Genomic DNA, 21,305 nt, shown 5'->3' with positions numbered 1-21,305 from the left:
TGGCTCGAACTGGATGTAAAGGAGCGATTTTGTTTAACTCTTTGTAAGCATTTCCGCTTGGCTCGATATTCGCGAGGCTCGAAGTATTTTGGACAAAATAAGGTAACTATCAGTATGTATGTATTTCTTAAGACCTTGCGTTTGAGGACAACCCGTGAAATTGCAAGCACTTACTTCCAACGGGGTCCTTTTTTCGCTGAAGCGACAGCACGCAGAAGCGACAATGGCTGGATGCAAGGAAGTCCCTAGCCTTTTTTGAAGAGATCATTTGGTTCTTTAACGTGCTCGATGTAAAGCACCGATACACGGGGTACAACTTTCCTTAAACAAGTAATGATTACACCACTTTACCAAGCACTACCCTTTAAATTCCAGGAAGCTACTTATACTACTTTTTAACGTCATCCGGTTTGACGTGGCTAGGGATCGAACCCACGACATCTAGCTCCGTAGCGCCTTAATAACTCTCCAACAGAGACAGTAAATACTTTACTATAACATAGCCCATAATGTAGACTTAATACACTACAAATGGGCGTAAAAATATAACTAAAGTCAACATAATGTTACAGAAGGCTAAAAAAAGATACTTTTTAATATAAATACAAATGAGATGTCTGGCTATAGACAATAATTGCATCATTTAGCTAAACTGTTATTGTAGTTAACATATTCCACGATAGGAACATATTTTACAATTACCAAGACAATATGCAGAACATCGAATTCTTTCCCGCATAAAATGTTACAAAATGCAAATTATCTATTAGAAAATAAATTCTTGTGTCTAAAATGGGTGAAAAAATATTTGTAAATGAACGCCGAATAGACATAATCGGACACAATACGTAAGATGGCGAAGTTAAGAACAACTAATCACAAGCGATACAACAACTTATCGCAAGCGTGTATCGCACCGTTTCTACTTCGGTAGGACAATTGATAAGCCTCGAAATTTCCGTCAAGATCCGGTAATGACGTCACACAGAGGACTCCGTCTTGATCAAAATAAATATAATTTTTAAGCATAGGTGGCTGTCGGTGTTGCCGAATCCCAGTAATGACGCACACCGGAGCTGCATCTTGATCAAAAGAAATACGATTTTTATGCATAGGTGTCTGTCGTTGTTGCCGAATCCCGTAATGATGTGACACAGATGACTCCACCTTGATCAAAAGGAATACAGATTTTAGTCATGGGTGGCTGTCGTTGCTGCGTCGGAGGATGCAACAACAAGATAATTGATATTATAAGCATCCACGCATTTCCACGGTAAGAGGAGCATAATCCATCCAACTGACGGACAATGAATGTTCGCGTAGTAAAGATTTCATCAATAGGCAGGATATTGAAAGCCTCTGTGCTATTAAAGTGGACTCCTGGCGTATAAATCCTATCACACATGAAGGCTCCCGCACATGAAGGCATGCCACTTTTATTTCTTTTAAAGGACAACAAAGTATCGTCTAACTAGCCGTGTTTATGCAACATAGCATTTCTTTTGCAACTCAATTAACAATCTGTTTTAAGGGCGACACTGAAACTAGAAATAAGCCACACTCCAGTTGTATAATAAAGTAGTTTTTCCACCAGAGTTTTCACTTGTGATTTTTCAATCATTTGATCAGATGTTGATGTTTAAATTCCAGGAATTTATATATCTGGGTTTCTTCTGTTTTTCACTTCGAATACTTTGTTTCTCTAGTTTTCTCATTCTCTGTCAAACTCTCTCATACCCCGGACAGGCTTGCAAGAATAGATTCACTGTGTTCAGTGCTCGACAGTTCTCAAATTGGCTCGGTACATTTTTCTTCAGTTTCGTCATGTGGTAGCTGAGCTTGCAGTGCACCTAGCATCGGTTACTTCTAGATATTTGCTTTCCACAAACGGTGAAAATGGTCCTACAGTTTTGTAAAATATTCCAAGAAACTCTCCTTGACATTTGGAAGTTCATATTTCCTCTACCACTTAGTGAGTTTTGATTCTCTACGGATGTTGCCCATCATTTCCTGTTCTCTGTGGTCGCCTCATTACCCACGCCTTATCTTGCTACATTCTTCGCTAGGTGGTCCGCTATTACGTTACATCTAATGTTTATATGGTCAAGTGTCCAGTAAATGTCAATGGAGTTTGTCTTATTTAGTTTGAATTAGATATTTCTTGATTAGCAGATGATGGCTTTGTTTCTAATTTCAATGTCGTAAGAAAACCGCGTTCAAGGCTGGCTGGCATTCGACGAAAATATGTATGTTTCAATTTCTGGATACACTTCTTAAAACTCGAATCCTCTTGTTAAAACGTATTCGCTGAATAAACAACATGGATGTTTTCAAGGTATTTGTTTTCGTCTGACCATATACTTTTTTAATTTGAATTGTCCATGATCTCATGCCACTGAGATATATGCATGCTCCAGCTCCTGTGGGTCTGTGAATGAACCACAGCTCAAGATAACCTCTCTGTGATGCTTTCTACTTTCTTGAGTTGCTAATCTTTGCTTTTATCTTGGTGCATAATGTCCTTCACATAGCTATTTCTCCATCCAGGATAGATGCCACTTTCTGTTGTGAAATGGAAGTATGTTTCCACCTGTTCAAGGGCGACCTCTCTGAAAAAAGCATTACACTGGGATGTCCAACTTGGGAATAAGTTCAGATTTGCCTTTACATTTCTGATGACTCCCCGAATAAGATCTGTCTTTATTGGAGCAGTGTCAACTACTCTGTTTGAAAACACGTCAGATATAGATATATGGGTTGATTATGGAGTTGCAGTTCGGGGCATGCAACCTGTACCCACATATATATATATATATCTTCGTTGAACCTTTCCAAGTGCGGTGAATGCTGTACTAACCATACGTACAAAGTTCGGCATTGGGAGATTTAGGGATCAGTACAATTCCACAAACTGCATTCATATTCCAATGAACACGACATATTTGAAATACTTCTGATACTACGAATACCACATTTGGGATTGATTAAACGGCATGTCATTGCGGTCAAAAGATTGCAACGTGCTGCACACACGTGACGCGATTGACGCTACCGCTGTTGAAACAGCCGATTAAAACGTTGTAAAGCCGCTGTAAAACGTTATTTTTTAATAGTTTTAGTTAGATTATCTAGTTGGAATTCTGCAAATAGTGAGTGAAGATTAAAACATCGAATATTTCATATTGCATTTCATCGGTGTAAGAAAGTATATGGTCAGGGCACGCACAATCGTGATGTATCGTGAAGAATCTTGATGTATCGTGAAGTATCATGAAGTAACGTGAAGTATCATGAAGTATCGTGAAATATCGTGATGTATCGTGAAGTATCTTGATGTATCGTGAAGTATCTTGAAGTTACGAGAAGTATCATGAAGTATCGTGAAGTATCTTGATGTATCGTGAAGTATCTTGATGTATCGTGAAATATCTTAAAGTTACGTGTAGAATCGTGAAGTATCGTGAACCTCACAAACCATGCACTGAGCATATTCTCTTATACACCGAATAACCAAAATACTAAAACATTCAATCCTTAATCAAAATCAAGATATGTTTGCAGCTCAGCATAATTATCATAATTATCTTTCCATCTTAGAAAGACAACTAAAGCCTTATTAACAATCTTGTCATCATTTGTCTTTTGATGCCAAATGATATTAGATTACAGTTTTATACCATTGGTTGTTTTCTCTGCCATAATTGTAACATAAAATGATTGAATGAGGTATTTAACTTCCTCATTATCTGTCTGATGAGGTTATCAATATTATTGCCAATATTGGTAATAGGATGTCTGTAGGAGGTTTCTGTCTGGGCTTATGGACCTTAATCCATGGTAGTGTCTGATGCAACCGAAGTCTCCTCCATCATCGTCCGGCATCCGACCAATCTCTTGGCAGCAGAGAGATGGATTCTCGCTCAGTTGGTATGCGTGTGCAAAAATCGCACCTGAAAAAAGACGACGAACCCATATTTAGTCAACTTTGGGGTTTTCTAATTGTATTAATTCTCTTCGAATATTGATTTTGGTATCAGTGTTTGGGGCATTTTAGAATTGATATGGTCTGGAAACATACCCCTTAGTTTTAATGATAGTAATTTGTTAGGTACTGCAGACCGTATGAATATAAGCATCTAAGCATTTAAAGTCCTAAGAAAATATGTCTTTATACACGAGTTTGTGAAAATGTAAAATATCCCCTTAAAACTAAGTCGGATAGAAAACGGTGCCCGATTATATTGTTTCGTTAAGAAAAATAAACGTACATGAAAACACATTTATTACCCTCCCAGTCCTTTTTCCTGCCGTTGGATGGTTTCGTCTTCATTCTCTAGTAACTAGTGGCTCAAACTTGTCTGTAGCAGCTTAAACCTCGTTCTCACTATCAGAACTTACGTCGTTATCACTCGAGTATGTTTATCAGTTGGTTTCATTGTATCATTGAACTGTCTTTAATATCCGCCATCTTAACAAGGCATTTAAGTGACGTCACAACACGTGATTACCCGTCAACCTTTTGGCCTTATCCGTAAAAGTAATATGTAATATAAAAGCCGCTGTTTTAAAACAAAGAGGCATTAGAACGTAACATGAATGAAATAAATAAAGTAATGTAACATATCATATAGACAAGTATTATATACATGATGGTATCAAAGACTTAATGTATCCGATGTAAAATTGAGTGAATTTCGAATGCTTGCTGGGGGTCCCATATTATTTTTGTATCATTTAAACAAGCTTTTTGGTCCTTCAAAGAGTGCAAACTATGTCATTTTATGTCTGATTTCAGTTGAAATAAAGCAAACATTGCTACAACTGTAGCTAAAGTGGTTTGTTGAGCAACCAATACCTACTCAAATGATACCAATATTAACATTAAAACCAGTGGCATATTAGGCAAACAGCATATCTGTATAACGGATACATTAACATAACTAAGTGTGTTTTTGTTGGTAAACAACAAGTTTTGGTTTTATATAGGTATCAAGAACTGCGCATTTGTTGTGACAATTTCAAATAAAATCAAAATCAGTTTATCGTTTGTTTCACGTAAACCGAAACTGGGTTTTGAAACTATCGGAACCCCTCCAGAGGCGGTTTCGTTGGTAAGTCTCCTCTGAAAACAACCTCACTTTGAAATAATAAAAAAAAACATGGCGGACAGTAATCCAACACTTGTGTTAAAACACTATCTAGTTTAAACAGGCAAATGACCATCTGTTTTGAAGACATTCAAAAATAATGTCTACATGCAGAAGCTCCACCATGTTATTGAAACCATACACAAAACCATGCATTTGTTACTTTAAGCAAAAGTGTCGAAACAGGTTTCCAAACCGCCGAAACCCTTGAAACCAAATCTGAAACTAGTTTGGTATTAACAAAATCGCTTTGGGCCGTTTCCAAACAATTGGGATCTGTTATATTGTGTGTTATCTTAAATGACTGAATTGAAATCATTAATGCCAAAACCAGCTGATTCTGAGACAAAATAAAAAAAAAAGTTGTATCGGTCAATCTATGAGAGCACAGCTTTAACGCCCATATTAAACAGTAAATACATTTTAAAACGTTTAAGTGTTGTTTCTTTAAAAAAATGTGTTTTAATCAAGTCACTTCAGATTGACGTTAAGGTTAAATGTTATATAAGGCACGCCTTTTAGTTATTGACATCTCATTGGATTAATAACATGCATAATTAAAACATTTTATATGCATTCAGACTTTACCGTCAAAATTGCGGCAGTATATTACAATGATTGTGTCAAACTAAGTGAAATCAATCAGCACTGTATCCATAAAATATCTCACTCTTTGTAGAGCAAAGAATGGACCAACCGCATTTAAAAAAAGCGTTTGCCAAGCTGCATAACAGTTCTCAATGGAAGCTTTTGTTGCGTCTCAGACGAAACGAGAAACTATATTCCCTTCTTATCAATCGTAGATCACGGCTGAATTAGAAATGTTGCATCCTGAAGTCTGGAATAATAAAGGCAACGGTTTGATAGATCTCACCGGTATCGTTTGTCAGAATTAGGGAGATATTTGGTAACTTGCACGAATTCTTTTCGTCTTCAGTGATCCTCCCAGACATTTTGACAACGCCAAGTATTATGTCTAAAAACGTTGGAGCTAATTACAAAATCCTTTATCAATTGAGAACAAGTTATTGACAGATGCCATGCTATCTCCAACCAAAAGATGAATATTAATTTAATAATCATACATCACAAATACGTCTATCAAAACTAGAAAACCATTGTTTCCACTCAATTCAATGCAAATGGTAAACATATTATAATATGTATAAAGAAACTTATAAACTAATAAACAAGGCTTTCGGGATAAGAGATATTAACCCATTTTTGTAAGGATGAGAAGACATACTCGCTTAAACAAATTATATACATGTGTAAGGAGACATACTATAGTATAAACAATTTATTGCTTACAGATATAAATATTAATAAGGTTGCAATGCTGGCGGGTTCCTTGAACAAATAAGTATGACCGATATGAATGTTCTGATGTTAATTACCTTTTGACAACCATTCTCAGACATAATCCTATTGTAGCGTAAGATATTCTTATTACTTTGCGAAGCTGGTAATGAATTCCATCTTTCATTCACAAAGTGGGTACATTTAAAAATAATTCATTGCCAATATCATTTTGGTTGGAAAAAAATACATTTTCTTTCAATACCAGTTTCAAAAGGAAAATGGTATAGACAAAGTCTAAATTCGTAAGAGACTGTAGTTTTTAGCATGACAGTAAATGGATGAATATGAAATACCAATCTATTTTACAATGAATGGTGCAAAAATGTGTGTGTATCTACTTTGCCGAAAATTTCAAGTTGACATGTCTGTAAGGCCTTGTTTAAACAGTGTTCATTTTTTAATTTTCGTACACTGGGCTTGTCCATATAGTTTTCACTGTATTGTCGATTAATGTACATTTTGAACTGTGTTTTGCTGGTGGGCTTGTCCATGTAGATTTCACAGTATTGTCGATTAATGTACATTTTGAACTGTGTTTTGCTGCTGGGTTTGTCCCTGAAGTTTCCATTATATTATTAAAACCTTTTCTCAGTTCAAATGGTATTTGAAACCACCGATACACCAATTACAGTGTGTGTGTATACCACGTCATAAATTGCGTCATAAATGCTACATCGGAAGGCAACATTTTGCTTAAAATAAAGACTTAAATCAAAGATAACTTTTCTTTTACTACACCATTTTAAATGAAACAAAAGGCAGTCTATGCCGCGTAAGGAGCCCCACCTTCGTTAACTTACCGGAGTTTGATAAGATGATAAGTTTCATTAAACACTTCGACAAACCTGTTTCGAAAATAATGTTTTGACAGTGCTTCAACAGGAGACGGTTTTATGAAAGGGTTTGTCAAAGTGTTTTAAGAAAATAAACTCTCAATTAAACTCTAGTAAAAGACCGATATGATATGGTAATGCTATGTTTATTCCGACAAAATATGGGTTTCATTTCAAAGTTACGAATATAACCGTTTGAAAAAAACAGCAGCACGAAATGAATTTAAATATTGCTATGAAATAAAGGCAAACATTTACTCAGTAATTACTATTATACACTGTCCATTGACTGTCCCTTGATTAGGAAAGTTCTTACATGCAAAATAATTTGATATTTGGCTAAATTGGCAATGCACTCTTTTTTATTAACCAAAACGTTGCAATTTGACGTATCTAGGATGCAATGAATTAAATTTGTCATTGAAGCAGGCATGTTCTGTTATATATCCTGGAAACGTTTGATTTAATTGCGATTTTATTATCCGTTTCAGATGTCACCGCTGAGGAAATGACGCCATTCTGGTACAGCAAGACAGTTTTACTTTCAACCAAGGAGTGATCCGATTCCGAGGTAAGCTCGTGTAATTGTGTAAAGTAAATCATACTACAGTATTTTAGCTCCAAATGAATGGCTTAAACACCAATGTATACATTGCCTCTGATGTTGAAGCATTTGGATATGTTAAGATAATCTTCTTGATCCTTTTTTGGAACAAAACAATTTGAACGACAACATTTCCACTGAATTTATAAACTATGCATTTAAAGCTGCATTATCACAGATTTACCGTTTTTACACCTTTTTTATTTTTGTCTTGGAATGAACCAATCTTTGTGTTACTATCCAACAACCAGTGATATTAGACTGCTGACAAAGATCAGAGCACAGATTTTCATATTTCCGTTCGAAAATTAATATTTTATGGCTTAAAGCGTTACTACGTTAAGATAGATGCATAAAACATCAATTTTTGAACATAAATATGAAAACCTACGATCTGTTTTTTTTGTCAGCAGACGTATGTCACTGATATGTATTTTCGCAAAAAATGGCTCGTTCCGAGACAAATAAACACACACTAAAAAGTTGTCAAAACCTTCAATCCGTGAGAGTGCAGCTGTAATGAATGCTGCAAGAGAGATGCGGGAAATGCGTCATGCATGCATCGCAGACGAGTTCAGTGTTTCTCCTTTTAGCGAATGTCTCAAAATGCTTAAATTAGTATCTTTTTTTAATTTTGCTGACATCTCAAGTTTGGTTCGTAAATTACGTCTATCGGAGACGAAGTCGTGCACGTAAGTAAACATGATTAATTATACATACACAGCATAGACTTCAAACGAAAGCAAAAGTACTTAATTGTGTACGGCTGGGTAAGATTAGACACGCAGCCATAAAGATAACGCTGTAACCGTGAGTGGTTAGCTACATCGACCTCTACATTCACGCTTTGATTTGCCTAGTTATGGTCATGTTTTTGTTGATTTCATGGTGTGCTCTGTCAATAATAAATGCATATACAATACTTTCAGACTTTCCAAGGTCAAGCTCATCATTGTGTAGACTTCTCATTGTGGTCTTTCTTAGATAAACGTGGATATACGTTAAGGTTAAGGTTAATGTCATGAGTGTGTTAATTTTTTCATTCTGCTTGGTCTCAGAATATGAATGTGTATACGTAAACTTTTAGATTGTCCAAGGTGAAGGTCATGTTGTTTGTTGATTTCTCGTTGTGGTATGGCTTAAATGATAGATGCGAGTACCTTAACTCTTGGATCTTGGACTCTAGGTGAAGTTCATTTTTTTCTCATTTCGTCTGGCTGTGTTTTGAATAATGTAGTGTTGTTTTTGGTTTAACAAAGTATAGAAGAGTACACATGAGCAGATCTGACTGAAAATAACACTCAAGCCGCTTAGTACATACTGGAAAATTCCTTTTGATAATGTGAGTTTTCCCAATTGAAGCACTTGGATGTGAAGGCCACGATATGCCGTGAAATGTCATCCAAATACTTTCAATTTCTTTAATGGCATGCACCCCAGTCTTACAGAAACACATTAAACAACTGTGTTGCTGTTACATGCAAAAGTCGTACAAAAAGTGACATCAATAATATCAGAGTGTTGTACCTTTTAAAAGTTAGGTCACAAATGATTATAAAAGATGTTCGTGTTTAATGATGTAACAACGCCCTGTAATCATGTTCTCAAGTAAAAAGGCATGCTTGTTTTCTAAGACCAGAAGGAATTTGAGCGGTAACTTTAACTCTACGAGTTTAAGCCCTGTTTATTATATGATGAAAGCTACAACACCGAAACAACACAGACAAAAGCACATAAAAATACACACCATACATGCTGCGCATGCAGCGAAATACAGTTAAATCTGTATTAAGTGGCCACCATTGGGAACATGTCATATCGGCTGTTTAAGACAGGTGGTCAGTTAATGCAGGTTGGAAATTGCTGCCGATTAAGCTTTGTTTCAACAGAGGTCTATTATATATCTTTTAAGTGAAAATTGGCCATGTTAACCTCCACACCACAACCCCATCATAATCATCATCATAAAGGAAGTTTAAATACAAATGAAGATAAAGTAACTTTATTCCAAAATATAAATATATTAGAGTAAATAAATGTTTAAGATACATGCAGCAAATACATTGCAAAAAAAACATAACAAAATATAAACACGTCCATACATATATACACAACTAAAATTAACGTTTCAGAAACAGTAACAATAGAAGGACACGCGTCCAAAAATTAGGAATACACAAGTTATTGAGTTCCTCAATTCCTCTTAATTTTTCTCTGATGTTGTATTAATGTGTATTAGCAAATGGTGGGTTTTATCCACGTACGCGCATACTCTGTCGGTGTGGTACAGAAAACAAAGCAGAAATTAAAACACGACGTATAATTGCATAAGCAAACATCTGTGTTTCACTTAAAATGTTCATCTTATTTTTGGATGTTTTTTTGTGCTTTTGAATGATTCCTCTTCCAGACTGTATTTCAATTCATACAGTGACATAACTCAGAAGGTACGGATGTTATTCACCAAAGAGCATTGCGACAAATGGGTCATAAATCCATTTTACGTAAAAATAGATAGCAATACCCAAAACAAATTGGAAGAAAATGTCGTGTTCAATTTCTCTTCCTACGCGACAAACTGCTGTTATGGCTTATAAATTGTCTGAGAAATGGCTGAAACTATTGGTAATCATGTTTTTAGGTATACGATATTTTTTTAAAAACAACACAAGGGTTATATAAAGAATAAAAGAAGGATGGAACTGTTAGAAGCAGTGAAAAAGTGTTGTATGTTTGTCCTTCATTGTCAGACACTGTGTTCTGTGTTTGTGATAAAAGTCATGCAATTAAGGCCAATATTAAAATTAATTGTTAGATTTCCATCCACTCTTTAAATCGGAGCGGATGTGACATTTTTTTTCTTTTCTTGGATGACTGTTTCACCATTGAATATGTGTTTATGCGCTTTCCTATTGCATAAGGGACCATTTACATATGTTTCTAGATGAACCACGAACACGATCGTAACAATTTTCCTTTTTTACATGTGAATGTTATACATCGACACCGTAAATATGAATAAACGCCGTTTCTTTCCCGGACAGTACCGGACAGATACGCAAATACAGACCATAAGTTCAATAGTCTTATATGAGTCAAAAGGGACTGCGGAAAAAACTTACACTGTTCATTTACACAGGAGCTTGTATTGTTGATGTTCATAAAAGAAATGAATGTACGTCTGCAATTCTATTTGAAGTTAAACTAGTAAAAGAGAGGATTAAAGTCTTTAAAAGAACAACACATAAATCCAATTACTGGATGAGTAATTACTGCTCAAATTACCTTTAACGGAACACCGCGGTATTTTTACACCATCCTTAAACATACATTAAGACCGTTTTATTGGTTAAACTGTATTGTTGTTTTCTACTAATTTGTGCATTTTCGTTCTTTATAGCGAATGTTTTGCCATGAATGTTTCTATTGTTTTTGAAATGAGTTTTGCAGCTTTTGTTTGACGTGGAAATGTACTTTTATTATATATTTTGAACAATGGTCGCATTCAACTCTTTTGTTTTCTTTACAGAGTAATATTTACATTGACCTTGTCCTCGGTAAACCTCGTTTATGCAAAACACCCTACGCTCGGGTTAGAATAAACCATTCGTACACGCGCGGCCATGGAAGATACGTTTAGTCCTTCCACGTTGTAGGAATATGTAGCGTGTGTTCCATTTTAAAATGGTGAAGTTATCTTTGTTTAAAATCTTCATTCGAAGCAAAACGTTGCCTTCCGTCGTAGCTTTTATGACGCAATTGAGTTTATCACGTGGTATATACACACACTGACATGTGTAAGGGTCAGTGTCAAACCAACACAAAGTCTAATTGACCTTGACCCGTGTGCCTTTAAACAAGTAATTGGTTACACTGTAGGCTACTGGGCTTCTCCCTGTATCTTCCAATGTGGTTTTAAGCATTATTAATTCGGTTTTACCCCTCCACGATCGTGCACTTTATACCCATTAAAAAAACACTAGTATTTAAAGACGAGAGGTTGTATGCACACTTACATTGCGTGTACATTCTATAGAGGGTGCTTGTATTGACTTTCGAAAGACTGCTCCTATTCCTGAACATCTTCAGTCTGAGGAGAGGATTCCATCGTTTTTATTTCCAAGCCTATATCACTATGCGTGCTTCATTCTTCCTGAAGCAAAACTTATGTGAAAAACTACAGAAACAAGCTCAGTAGCAAAACGCTTAAACATAAACCCGGTTTAATGGCACTGGGCAAACGTCAAAGACATAAAACACAAAAACAAAAAATCACAAACAAGACCATGTTTGTAAATGACTGATTTGATACAAAACAAATACCGAGAGAAGAAATAAGGAACGACATAATGTTTAGCTTTGCTCCGCAAAGTACACTTGGAACGCATAACATTTCATATCTTACAGATACAGCGCGTTGTCTTGATTGTTATAAAAGTGTATTTAAATTTATTTCTTTGCGCGGACAATGCCGTATTTTGTAAAAAATAATATCCTTTAAATGGCTTTTTTTTCTTGCCACGTTGGTTCTATCAACCAACTTAACAAGAATGCTCCTAACGCCAACCTGGTGTAACAATGTTCTAAACATGGATGCCCGTGGATGTCATGGCATCTGTGAGAAGAAACCAATTTGTTTAAGACGTCTTGTCAATGAACAGGATGGAGATGGAATTAACCGGAATGAATTTATTTGAAATTCCTATAAGAAAGACGTATGTACAATATTTGTTATAGTTTCTGGTTTGTGATTGTTTATTTGTGTGTGTTATGTCTTTGGCGTTTACCGGGTGCCATTGAACGGATTTTATATTTTAACTTTTGGCTACTGAGCTTGTTTCTGTAATTTTTCATATAAATTTTGATAAAATCAAAACGAAAACAAAATGATTAATGAGATTTACCAAATGGATTCGAGTTGCTTTCAAACATGAAATATTGAAAGGTTCGAAATGAAGCTATTTTCTATTATTGGAAGCCTATCTATATTAAGAAACAGACGACGTGTGACTGCAATAATTTGGGCATTAAAAAGCTTCTGTAAATTTGTCAGGATACGCAGACTTCCGTTCGATGAGAGCCATGCGTTCAACTAATGTTAAAGAATGTATTGACGTAAAGACGATGCATTATTTATACCGAACATGACGTCCGAGGGGAACAACATTTCTTAATGGTGTATGGTATAGAAATAGAAACTGTGCAAGTATTTTAACAAATACAGAATTGCCTAAAACACGCATTAGCCGGCAACAGATATATATTGTTTAAACTCGTCCGCTATTTGTCCAATTTGCAATATACTTTTCTGATAGTTTCGCCTCAACAAGGGATGCGTTACACACTTGGAACACCTCGGCCATTTTCCATCGAAAACAACCTCGGATGTATGCTGGTACATCATTAAAAGTAGTTCTTATTTTTTTTTAATAATAGTATTAATTAATTGCAGTGTGCAATTGTTTACTACTGAGTTTAAAATTGATTGCCAGTGAAGTGTATTAATGAAGTCCTTTCGTTTAACTGCTATATTGAAAACACTACGCGATCTACTTGCAGCGTAGTTAAATGTAAATAATTCTGACATTTTTAACCGGCTACATACATCCCAGGTTGTTTTTGATGAAAAATGACCGAGGTGCTCCGATTGGGCGTTACAGTGTTTCATATATCATTTGCGGTCAAATCAGATGTAAAGTCCTAGTCATATTAAGACTGCTATTTAAATACGAAAGCTGGATGTCATTTAATCTAGACTGACTTAAACTTTCACTATGTATGTCGTTCATTGCTGTATGGCGGCTATAAAACGTGGCCACGCACTTCGTCCACATTGCATTGATTATTGTTTTCTCTAGCAATTCCGGGTCATTGAGTGTAACTTTTGCCTAACTCATTTTTCGTGTTTAAAAGTACATTTAGTTTTTTGCAATAATTACTGGTTAAATCCCACTTAGTCCTTCGTTTCCAGAATATCTATACTTAATAAGGAACATTAGGAGGATTTAAAATACAGAAAATGTGGAATTAAATGTTACTGGCATTTAAAACTAATCTGATAGCTCCAGGTTTATATTAACGTAACTCGGTGTTTTACTCGGTGTTTTACGGCAGAAATAAGATTACAGAAGAAGAAACAGATGCTCTTAAACAGGGAATCTTTAAAAGTACAAACAAGTGAAAAATATCATACAACAACAGCAACAAGAAATTGAATTTCCAAAATTGCATATATAAAAATATTATACTTGAGGTCAAAATCAAACATATATGTTCATGTATGGCACTTTTAAAAAAAGTCGATTCTTGTAGTAAAGTACTACCATAGACATTTGTACTCGAATACCCGAACATGCATCGCAAACTGTATTCCGGTGTTCCCTGTTGACATCATAACTTGACGGCAATAAAAGACACCACGACAAATAGCAGGGATTTGGTCATTAATGTTCTCGTAAAACTTACGAGTTTGCCAATAATACTGTGAAATGTAATGCATCGTATGCCGAGGAAACAATTGATAAATTCAATGTAAATTACATTAAGAAGAGCAGGCCCCCTCATGATATTAGGCTGATTGTTCAGAGCGTTGTTAAAGTTAACAACATTGTTAACGCCATAGCTGTTACCATTAAAATCATTAATGCCCTGGCCCCAATTTCTCAAAACTTCTTAAGTCCTTTATAACAGGATTAAGCCAATCCCACTATTTTTGTTGTTTTATTAAATGTGTTATATTTACTTCTTCAAGAATTTTTAGAAATTTTGTAGGAATAATCTGTATGATTATCAGAATAAACTATTTTTCGTTTATCAAAATCCATTTCCAGTATGTATTTTGGCTAATTGAAATAAGCGAGTTAAGCCTGTTAAGCTTAAGAAGTTTCGAGAAATCGGGGCCTGAAAGTTAAATTGATACTCTTGTGATCTGAAGTATTGGAAACGATATAAGAGGTTTCTGTTTCAGCTGTACTTGGTTTATGCAAAATTATGAATCCATCATAATATATTTCACGTTTTAAAGTTAACAACGAAGTCAATAGCAAAGTTGTTAACTTAAACGAAGTACTGAACAATCGACCCATCGTTTGATGATATCAACAGAACATCATACAAGTACAAACAAGACAAAGCATTAATACAGTGTGTGTATACCACGTGATAAATTACGTCGTATATGCTACGTCGGAAAGCAACATTTTGCTTAAACTGAAGTCTTAAATTAAAGATAACTTTTCTTTTACAACACCATTTTAAGTAAAACAAATGGCAGTCTATGCCGCTTAAAGAGCCCCGCATTTGTTTTATAACCGAAATTTGATAAAGTCGTTAGTTTCAGCAAACACTTCGACAAACCTGTTTCCAAAATAATGTTTTGACAGTGCTCCGTCAGACGGCCGTATTGTGAAAAGATTTGTCGAAGTGTTTAAAGAAACTTAACTCTCAATCAAAATCTGGGTAAAGGCCGAATGCAGGGCTCCGTAAGCAGCTTAGACTGCGCTATGTTTCATTTAAAATGGTAAAGACATAGTGAAGATATCTTTGTTTAAAATCTTTTTCCAAATCAAAATATTGCCTTTCGACGTAGCATTTATGACGCAATTTATCACGTGGTATACACACACTGTAATAGCTATCAATATAAATATCGCTTTTTAAATGGTCAGCAGCGAAAATGCAGGGGAGATAACTGGGGTTCATCAGGTTTTCCACTCCTCAATCTCGCAACTTCAGCAATAATATCTCCCGTATTTACATCCGTACAGCAGACGACAATTGCAAACGCCACTCGGTGCATTGATCATTCAAGGCAATTCATCATTTTGTTAAATTCCCTTACAATGGAAAACATGATGAAAATAGATACCCCTTTTGACTGCATGTCTAGACAACAAATTGGATGTGTTTCAAATGTTGGTAATCCATTGTATATATTTGCCTTTTCTCTCTGTGGTCTGTATGTGAAGTCTAAATGGGGACAGGCAAATATAATACGTTGGCCTGTTTCGATACTCAACAGATTAATATTGTAATATTCTCTTTCTACCTCACACGAACTGATGTTATATCAGACATATAATTATGCAAATGCTGTCCCAAAGATGGAGTTATTGTTGTTAAAGACACATTGCAAACCACCCAAAAGACGTATATACTGGATGAACTAATTTTACATTTCCTACGATACACTGTTGGTCGTACTTGTGTTAAGTAATACGACGTCAAAGAACGAAACAGCGAAACTCAATATTTTTTTTAGAATATGGCATAAATTGTATAAGTCCGGTTATATGACGCAAAAAACCCGCAACCTCAAAACACAACAACCAAAGTATGTGACATAAGTGGAACGAAAAATGACCCAATTTTTGTAAGTCCAGTTTTATGTCGCCAATACACACATCATCTCTAATAACAGTCATAAGAAATGAAACGAAACTGACACAAATTGATAGCTATGTTATTCCGAAAAGGTCATTCCTCGCGTCGTTGTTAAGAGTGACTCCCTCTGAAAATAAAGATATTTGCTTAATTAGGATAAATGTGCCATTTAAATAGAAAATTAAAATCAAGATGTTTATTTGTAATGATGAGACAGATACAAAGTGTAACTATTATAAATAAAGCCCACGGTTTCTAAGCACCACTTATAACAAAAACTAGGTAGTGTTAAGGTATTGGGACTATTACTAGACTAGTGTATAATCATAGTTTAAAATAACATAAATAAGAAAACAACAACAACAATAACAACAGCATCTTTAATAAATTCACAAGTTTTGAACACTAATGATAATGGCCGGAGACAAGTACACGTATGTGTGTTGTCATGGATACAAGAAATTTAGATGTGGTGTTCAATTATATACGCCATTTCTAATCATCGATATGGAATTTATGATACTTCATTTGTGCCAAATCACAAATAATTCTAACAACATTTGGGTCTTTTAAATAATTAATTATTGTGCTAATATCCCACCAACCCTCCAACCCATCAACCCTCTAACCCACCAACCCTCTAACCCACCAACCCTCTAACCGAGTTATTGAAATTTCGCTTTAGTTGCTCACTCTCGTTTGTCAAAAAAAAACCAAATAGAACATTAAAAAATCCAAAACACAAGTTTATTGTTTTAAGGTTGTATTTTTTCACAACCAAAATTGGATCAGTCTTTAAGACAAGTGATGTAAGTCAAGGATTTTGCTGTAAGGATTGTTTTTCTTTTGCAACTGACACTTGTTGTATGTTTTATTAGATTCCTATGGGAACAAGACAAAAAGCTCGTCCTGTTTTTTAATAATTTAGTTTGAAGCTTCCACTCACGAAAGATAGTGTGGAGCGTGTTACGTTTCTGGCGTTGTTGTTTTGTTTTCTCTCAGAAAAAACCCTTTTTGACAATGATTCGAAGAATGACGTATTCGTAACGACGTGAATATAACTTTGTGTCATTCTCGTTCCGATTCTTTTGACAAAATATTGCTTGCTGTGTTTCACTGTATGTCGTTCTTGGAGTCATAAAATTGGGCAGTTTTAGTTCAAACTGATCCGGCCAACACTGTGAATAAATGATTGGAGTTCTTCGCGTGTGTATGCATGTCTTTTAGTTGGTTTGTAGTTTTACTGGAATAACAATGAATCTGTTTATCAGCGGTTTCTCGGGCATCGATTACAGGCAGCTTTATATTATAAGTTGCCTTTAGTTGCCTTTGAAGGCTTACTCGAACTTCCAAATATTCTACACCGGTTTAGTCTATTGACAGTGAGTTCATACGGCCATGAATAGGCGACAAGACAACTTCCTAAATCATACAATGCAAACTTTAGGGGCAAGCTTACTTATATTTTAACCGTGTTAAGAAGCACAGGGCACGGGCCCAAACGACAATGGACACGTTACACTTCCACAAATACAAACACCTCAAACAGCCCAGACACGCATCGCCGCGGTTTTACAGACAAATGATGGGATTACATTATCGGTCAGTGAAACACGAGCTCGCTGGAACACGATTTCGCATAATAAACATCAATTACAATCGCAGCTTGGCTTCGCAAGGGGCTGTCGTTTCCAAGCCAAGTGAATATACTCCCACGTTTAATATCTACGCCCGCACACAAATGTTCAGGATAAGATTATCTGTAAACATTCTTAGCAATTAAAAATACATCGATTTAGAGATATGTGACATGACATTTGATATGAAAAACAGCACACATCACCTCATGTTTCAGCTTAAAATTCAAGGAAACATGTCAGTACAATTATACCTCAATAAAGTGTTTCTTGAAATGGCAAAGTTACCGTCAAGTGGTTCTTAAACAGAGTGGAAATGGAAGATATTGCATGTGATCATCTCGCATTGTTTCTCAGCGAGCACAAAACTCTTTGACACGAAGTTGGTAGCATGTGAAATTTCGCCCTATATTTACACCTCAACTTCCATTCCTTCAATGAACAGCCTTTTGGCAAATGCGAATATTTTCCAATAAACGCAACATCTCCGGATGTATACGGCTCGCGAATTAATGTAAATAGCGTACTTTTGTTTGTATTCTTTTAGGAGGCTACGATTGTTTTAATGAACATGTTTAAAAGTGTTTATTTATGATTTGTTTAATGTATTACTGGCATGAACGTTTGAATTTTTACCTTAAAATTTTATTTTATTTCGGGACTATTTTTTTGGTTCGCAGTAATAAAATGTGTAAAGCTGTCATGTTGTTCTACTTACGGTATGTGTGAACAAGAATTACTGTAAGATTTTCTTAAATGAAATAACTTATTAACAATAATGCACAATAAATTGCGGAAGTGGTTTTATTATCGGGGTATGAACGCAGTTGGGGTGGTTAAAGTGGACTCCACGCGTTCTTAAACCAGCCCAAATTCGTTCATATCCCCGATAATGACATCAATCACGCAATTAATTCCTTAAATAACGCTCCCTTTGTATCATGATGCGCAGTTTAGTGATACTTGTAATGTTTTCTGTGTCTAGTTACACAAAACCTGGTGCTAATGCGGTTTACTGGTATTTGGATGTTTAACCTTTTTGTTCAACCGATGAAATCGAACTCCAAAAATTGTCATGCTTAGAACAGAAGTAAAACATCTGAATATACTTGATGTCTTAATTTAGTTCCCTACCTGATGAAAATATGTTTATATAATAAAAGTCAAGTGGAACATATTATGTAAACCTAAAAATGTGTTGATGCTTGTGTTGTCTGTATTCAGGCACATAATAAGCTGAAGTATTGCTGGTCTTTTTGTTTTAACGTTTGCAATCTTAAATTGGATGAACTGCTTGCATTCTAGCTAGGGTGTTGAATCAATGACAAACAAAACAAACAACACTGACCTGGTGTTTGTGCTTGTGTATGCGGTGTTTGTACGGGTGTGTCTCGTGTATGCGGTGTTTGCACGGATGTGTCTCGTGTATGCGGTGTTTGTACGGATGTGTCTCGTGTATGCGGTGTTTGTACGGATGTGTCTCGTGCATGCGGTGTTTGTACGGGTGTGTCTCGTGCATGCGGTGTTTGTACGGGTGTGTCTCGTGCATGCGGTGTTTGTACGGGTGTGTCTCGTGCATGCGGTGTTTGTACGGGTGTGTCTGGTGTATGCGGTGTTTGTACGGGTGTGTCTCGTGTATGTGGTGTTTGTACGGGTGTGTCTCGTGTATGCGGTGTTTGTACGGGTGTGTCTCGTGTATGCGGTGTTTGTACGGGTGTGTCTCGTGTATGCGGTGTTTGTACGGGTGTGTCTCGTGCATGCGGTGTTTTTACGGGTGTGTCTCGTGTATGCGGTGTTTGTACGGGTGTGTCTCGTGTATGCGGTGTTTGTACGGGTGTGTCTCGTGTATGCGGTGTTTGTACGGGTGTGTCTCGTGTATGCGGTGTTTGTACGGGAGTGTCTCGTGTTCATTGTCGTTTGGGCCATTGCCTTGTGCCTCTAAATTCGTCCCTGCAGTTTTGCATTGTATTATTGTAAACGTTCAATTATCAGCAAGCACAATAAATGCTTTCTGAAGTTCAGTTGTTTTTAAAAGCTTCGCTTTACGAATAAAATTTAAAGATGCACTATAAGTCCCAAATAAGATCTTCCACAATTAATACAATTTATTTAATATACCAGAAAGGATGACCACATGTCGAAAACAATGTTTCCATGAATGATTCCGAGTTTAATTTGAAAGAAATGCACAGAAAACACGGTATTTCTACCTTTTGAGACTATAGTAGATCATTCACCAATCATTTAATATTTTTTTGGTTTTCAGCTATTAGATACACGGTTACAATCTTGTTAATCAGTAATTCATTTGTTCCATTAATGTATTATTTAGTAAGTAGTTAAAGATGTATCACTCAAAATTTATGTTTGTTATACATGAGTATGTATTGATTTTGAATAAGAGTGTCACTTTAACAGCTTAAAAAGCACTTGCATTCCATCAGAAGTTCTATATGTACATGGAGAGGTTTAGCAGAGGCACAAATACTAACACTACACACAGACTATTCTCGTGATTCCGTCTTTTCAAGAACGCTACTTGTGTTTATAGATAACTGGGAAGTGAATATAAGTCACTATTGATTCAATATCTGTCTTATTTGCACAGATATAATCAATAAACCGCAAAGCTATCATTAATAAACCACAATAATACCACCAGGAAACCACACAAATGTTATTAAGAAGCCACACGACATTGATGCTTGAATAACCTGGACAATTTCGGAACAAAAACATATTCATAGTATCGAAAGACTCATTCGTTTGAATGCAGACGGGTTTTCATCATATCCTTGTTAAAATAATCATTCATAAACTTTCCTCAACTTTAAACACCAAAACATGTTGCAAAGGGTTATATGTTAACTCTTGCAAAATATTGTACTTCACAGATAAGTCATACCTTTAGTACGTCTCTACATCGTATGAACACAAGTCCGTCAAGTTTAGTTAACTTATTTATTTCAGATCGTTTGTGAAGAAGGCTTTTTAGTTGACCACATTTATTATTGAAGTCATTAAAAACTACCTCAAAACAATTCCCAGCAATTAAAGAAATCATGAAAAACTTTGGCCGTGTTTTTATCTGCTCTGACATTCTACATTTTTTTATCGGAGTATAACTTCTTTTACCAATGCTTTATCTCTGTGTTCACATACTGACCTGACTCAAAATTGTCAACAACACCAACAACAAAATCACCACAACAACAATGACCTTTATTGGATACAACCACGAACTTGATATCGCTACAACCAAGAAAACAGTTTCAGATTACATTGTGAGGGATCCGATTGTCATAGTGGCAGGATCAGTCAGAGATGGTTAACAAATTAT

At 35.7% G+C, this 21,305-nt stretch overlaps 2 protein-coding genes across 7 annotated transcripts in view; both read left to right on the top strand.

Annotated features, from left to right (window-relative positions):
- The window catches only part of LOC128220661 (uncharacterized), a 141,971-nt gene that overhangs the window by 58,834 nt on the left and 61,832 nt on the right, over positions 1-21,305 (top strand). For all 6 annotated transcript variants that reach the window (XM_052929147.1, XM_052929146.1, XM_052929145.1 and 3 more), the window contains one exon: positions 7,834-7,913. The gene's annotated coding sequence lies outside the window, so the exon portion shown is untranslated. The remainder of the gene's footprint in view (positions 1-7,833; positions 7,914-21,305) is intronic.
- LOC128219475 (putative uncharacterized protein FLJ45035) lies at positions 19,287-19,907 on the top strand. The gene has a single exon (XM_052927286.1). The coding sequence runs from the start codon at positions 19,287-19,289 to the stop codon at positions 19,905-19,907; it is 621 nt and encodes a 206-aa protein (XP_052783246.1).

Source organism: Mya arenaria, chromosome 15 (assembly GCF_026914265.1).
Source record: "Mya arenaria isolate MELC-2E11 chromosome 15, ASM2691426v1".
Lineage (NCBI taxonomy): Eukaryota > Metazoa > Mollusca > Bivalvia > Myida > Myidae > Mya > Mya arenaria.
The sequence above is the reverse complement of the archived record's forward strand: the minus strand, read 5'-3'. Positions and strand labels throughout refer to the sequence as shown.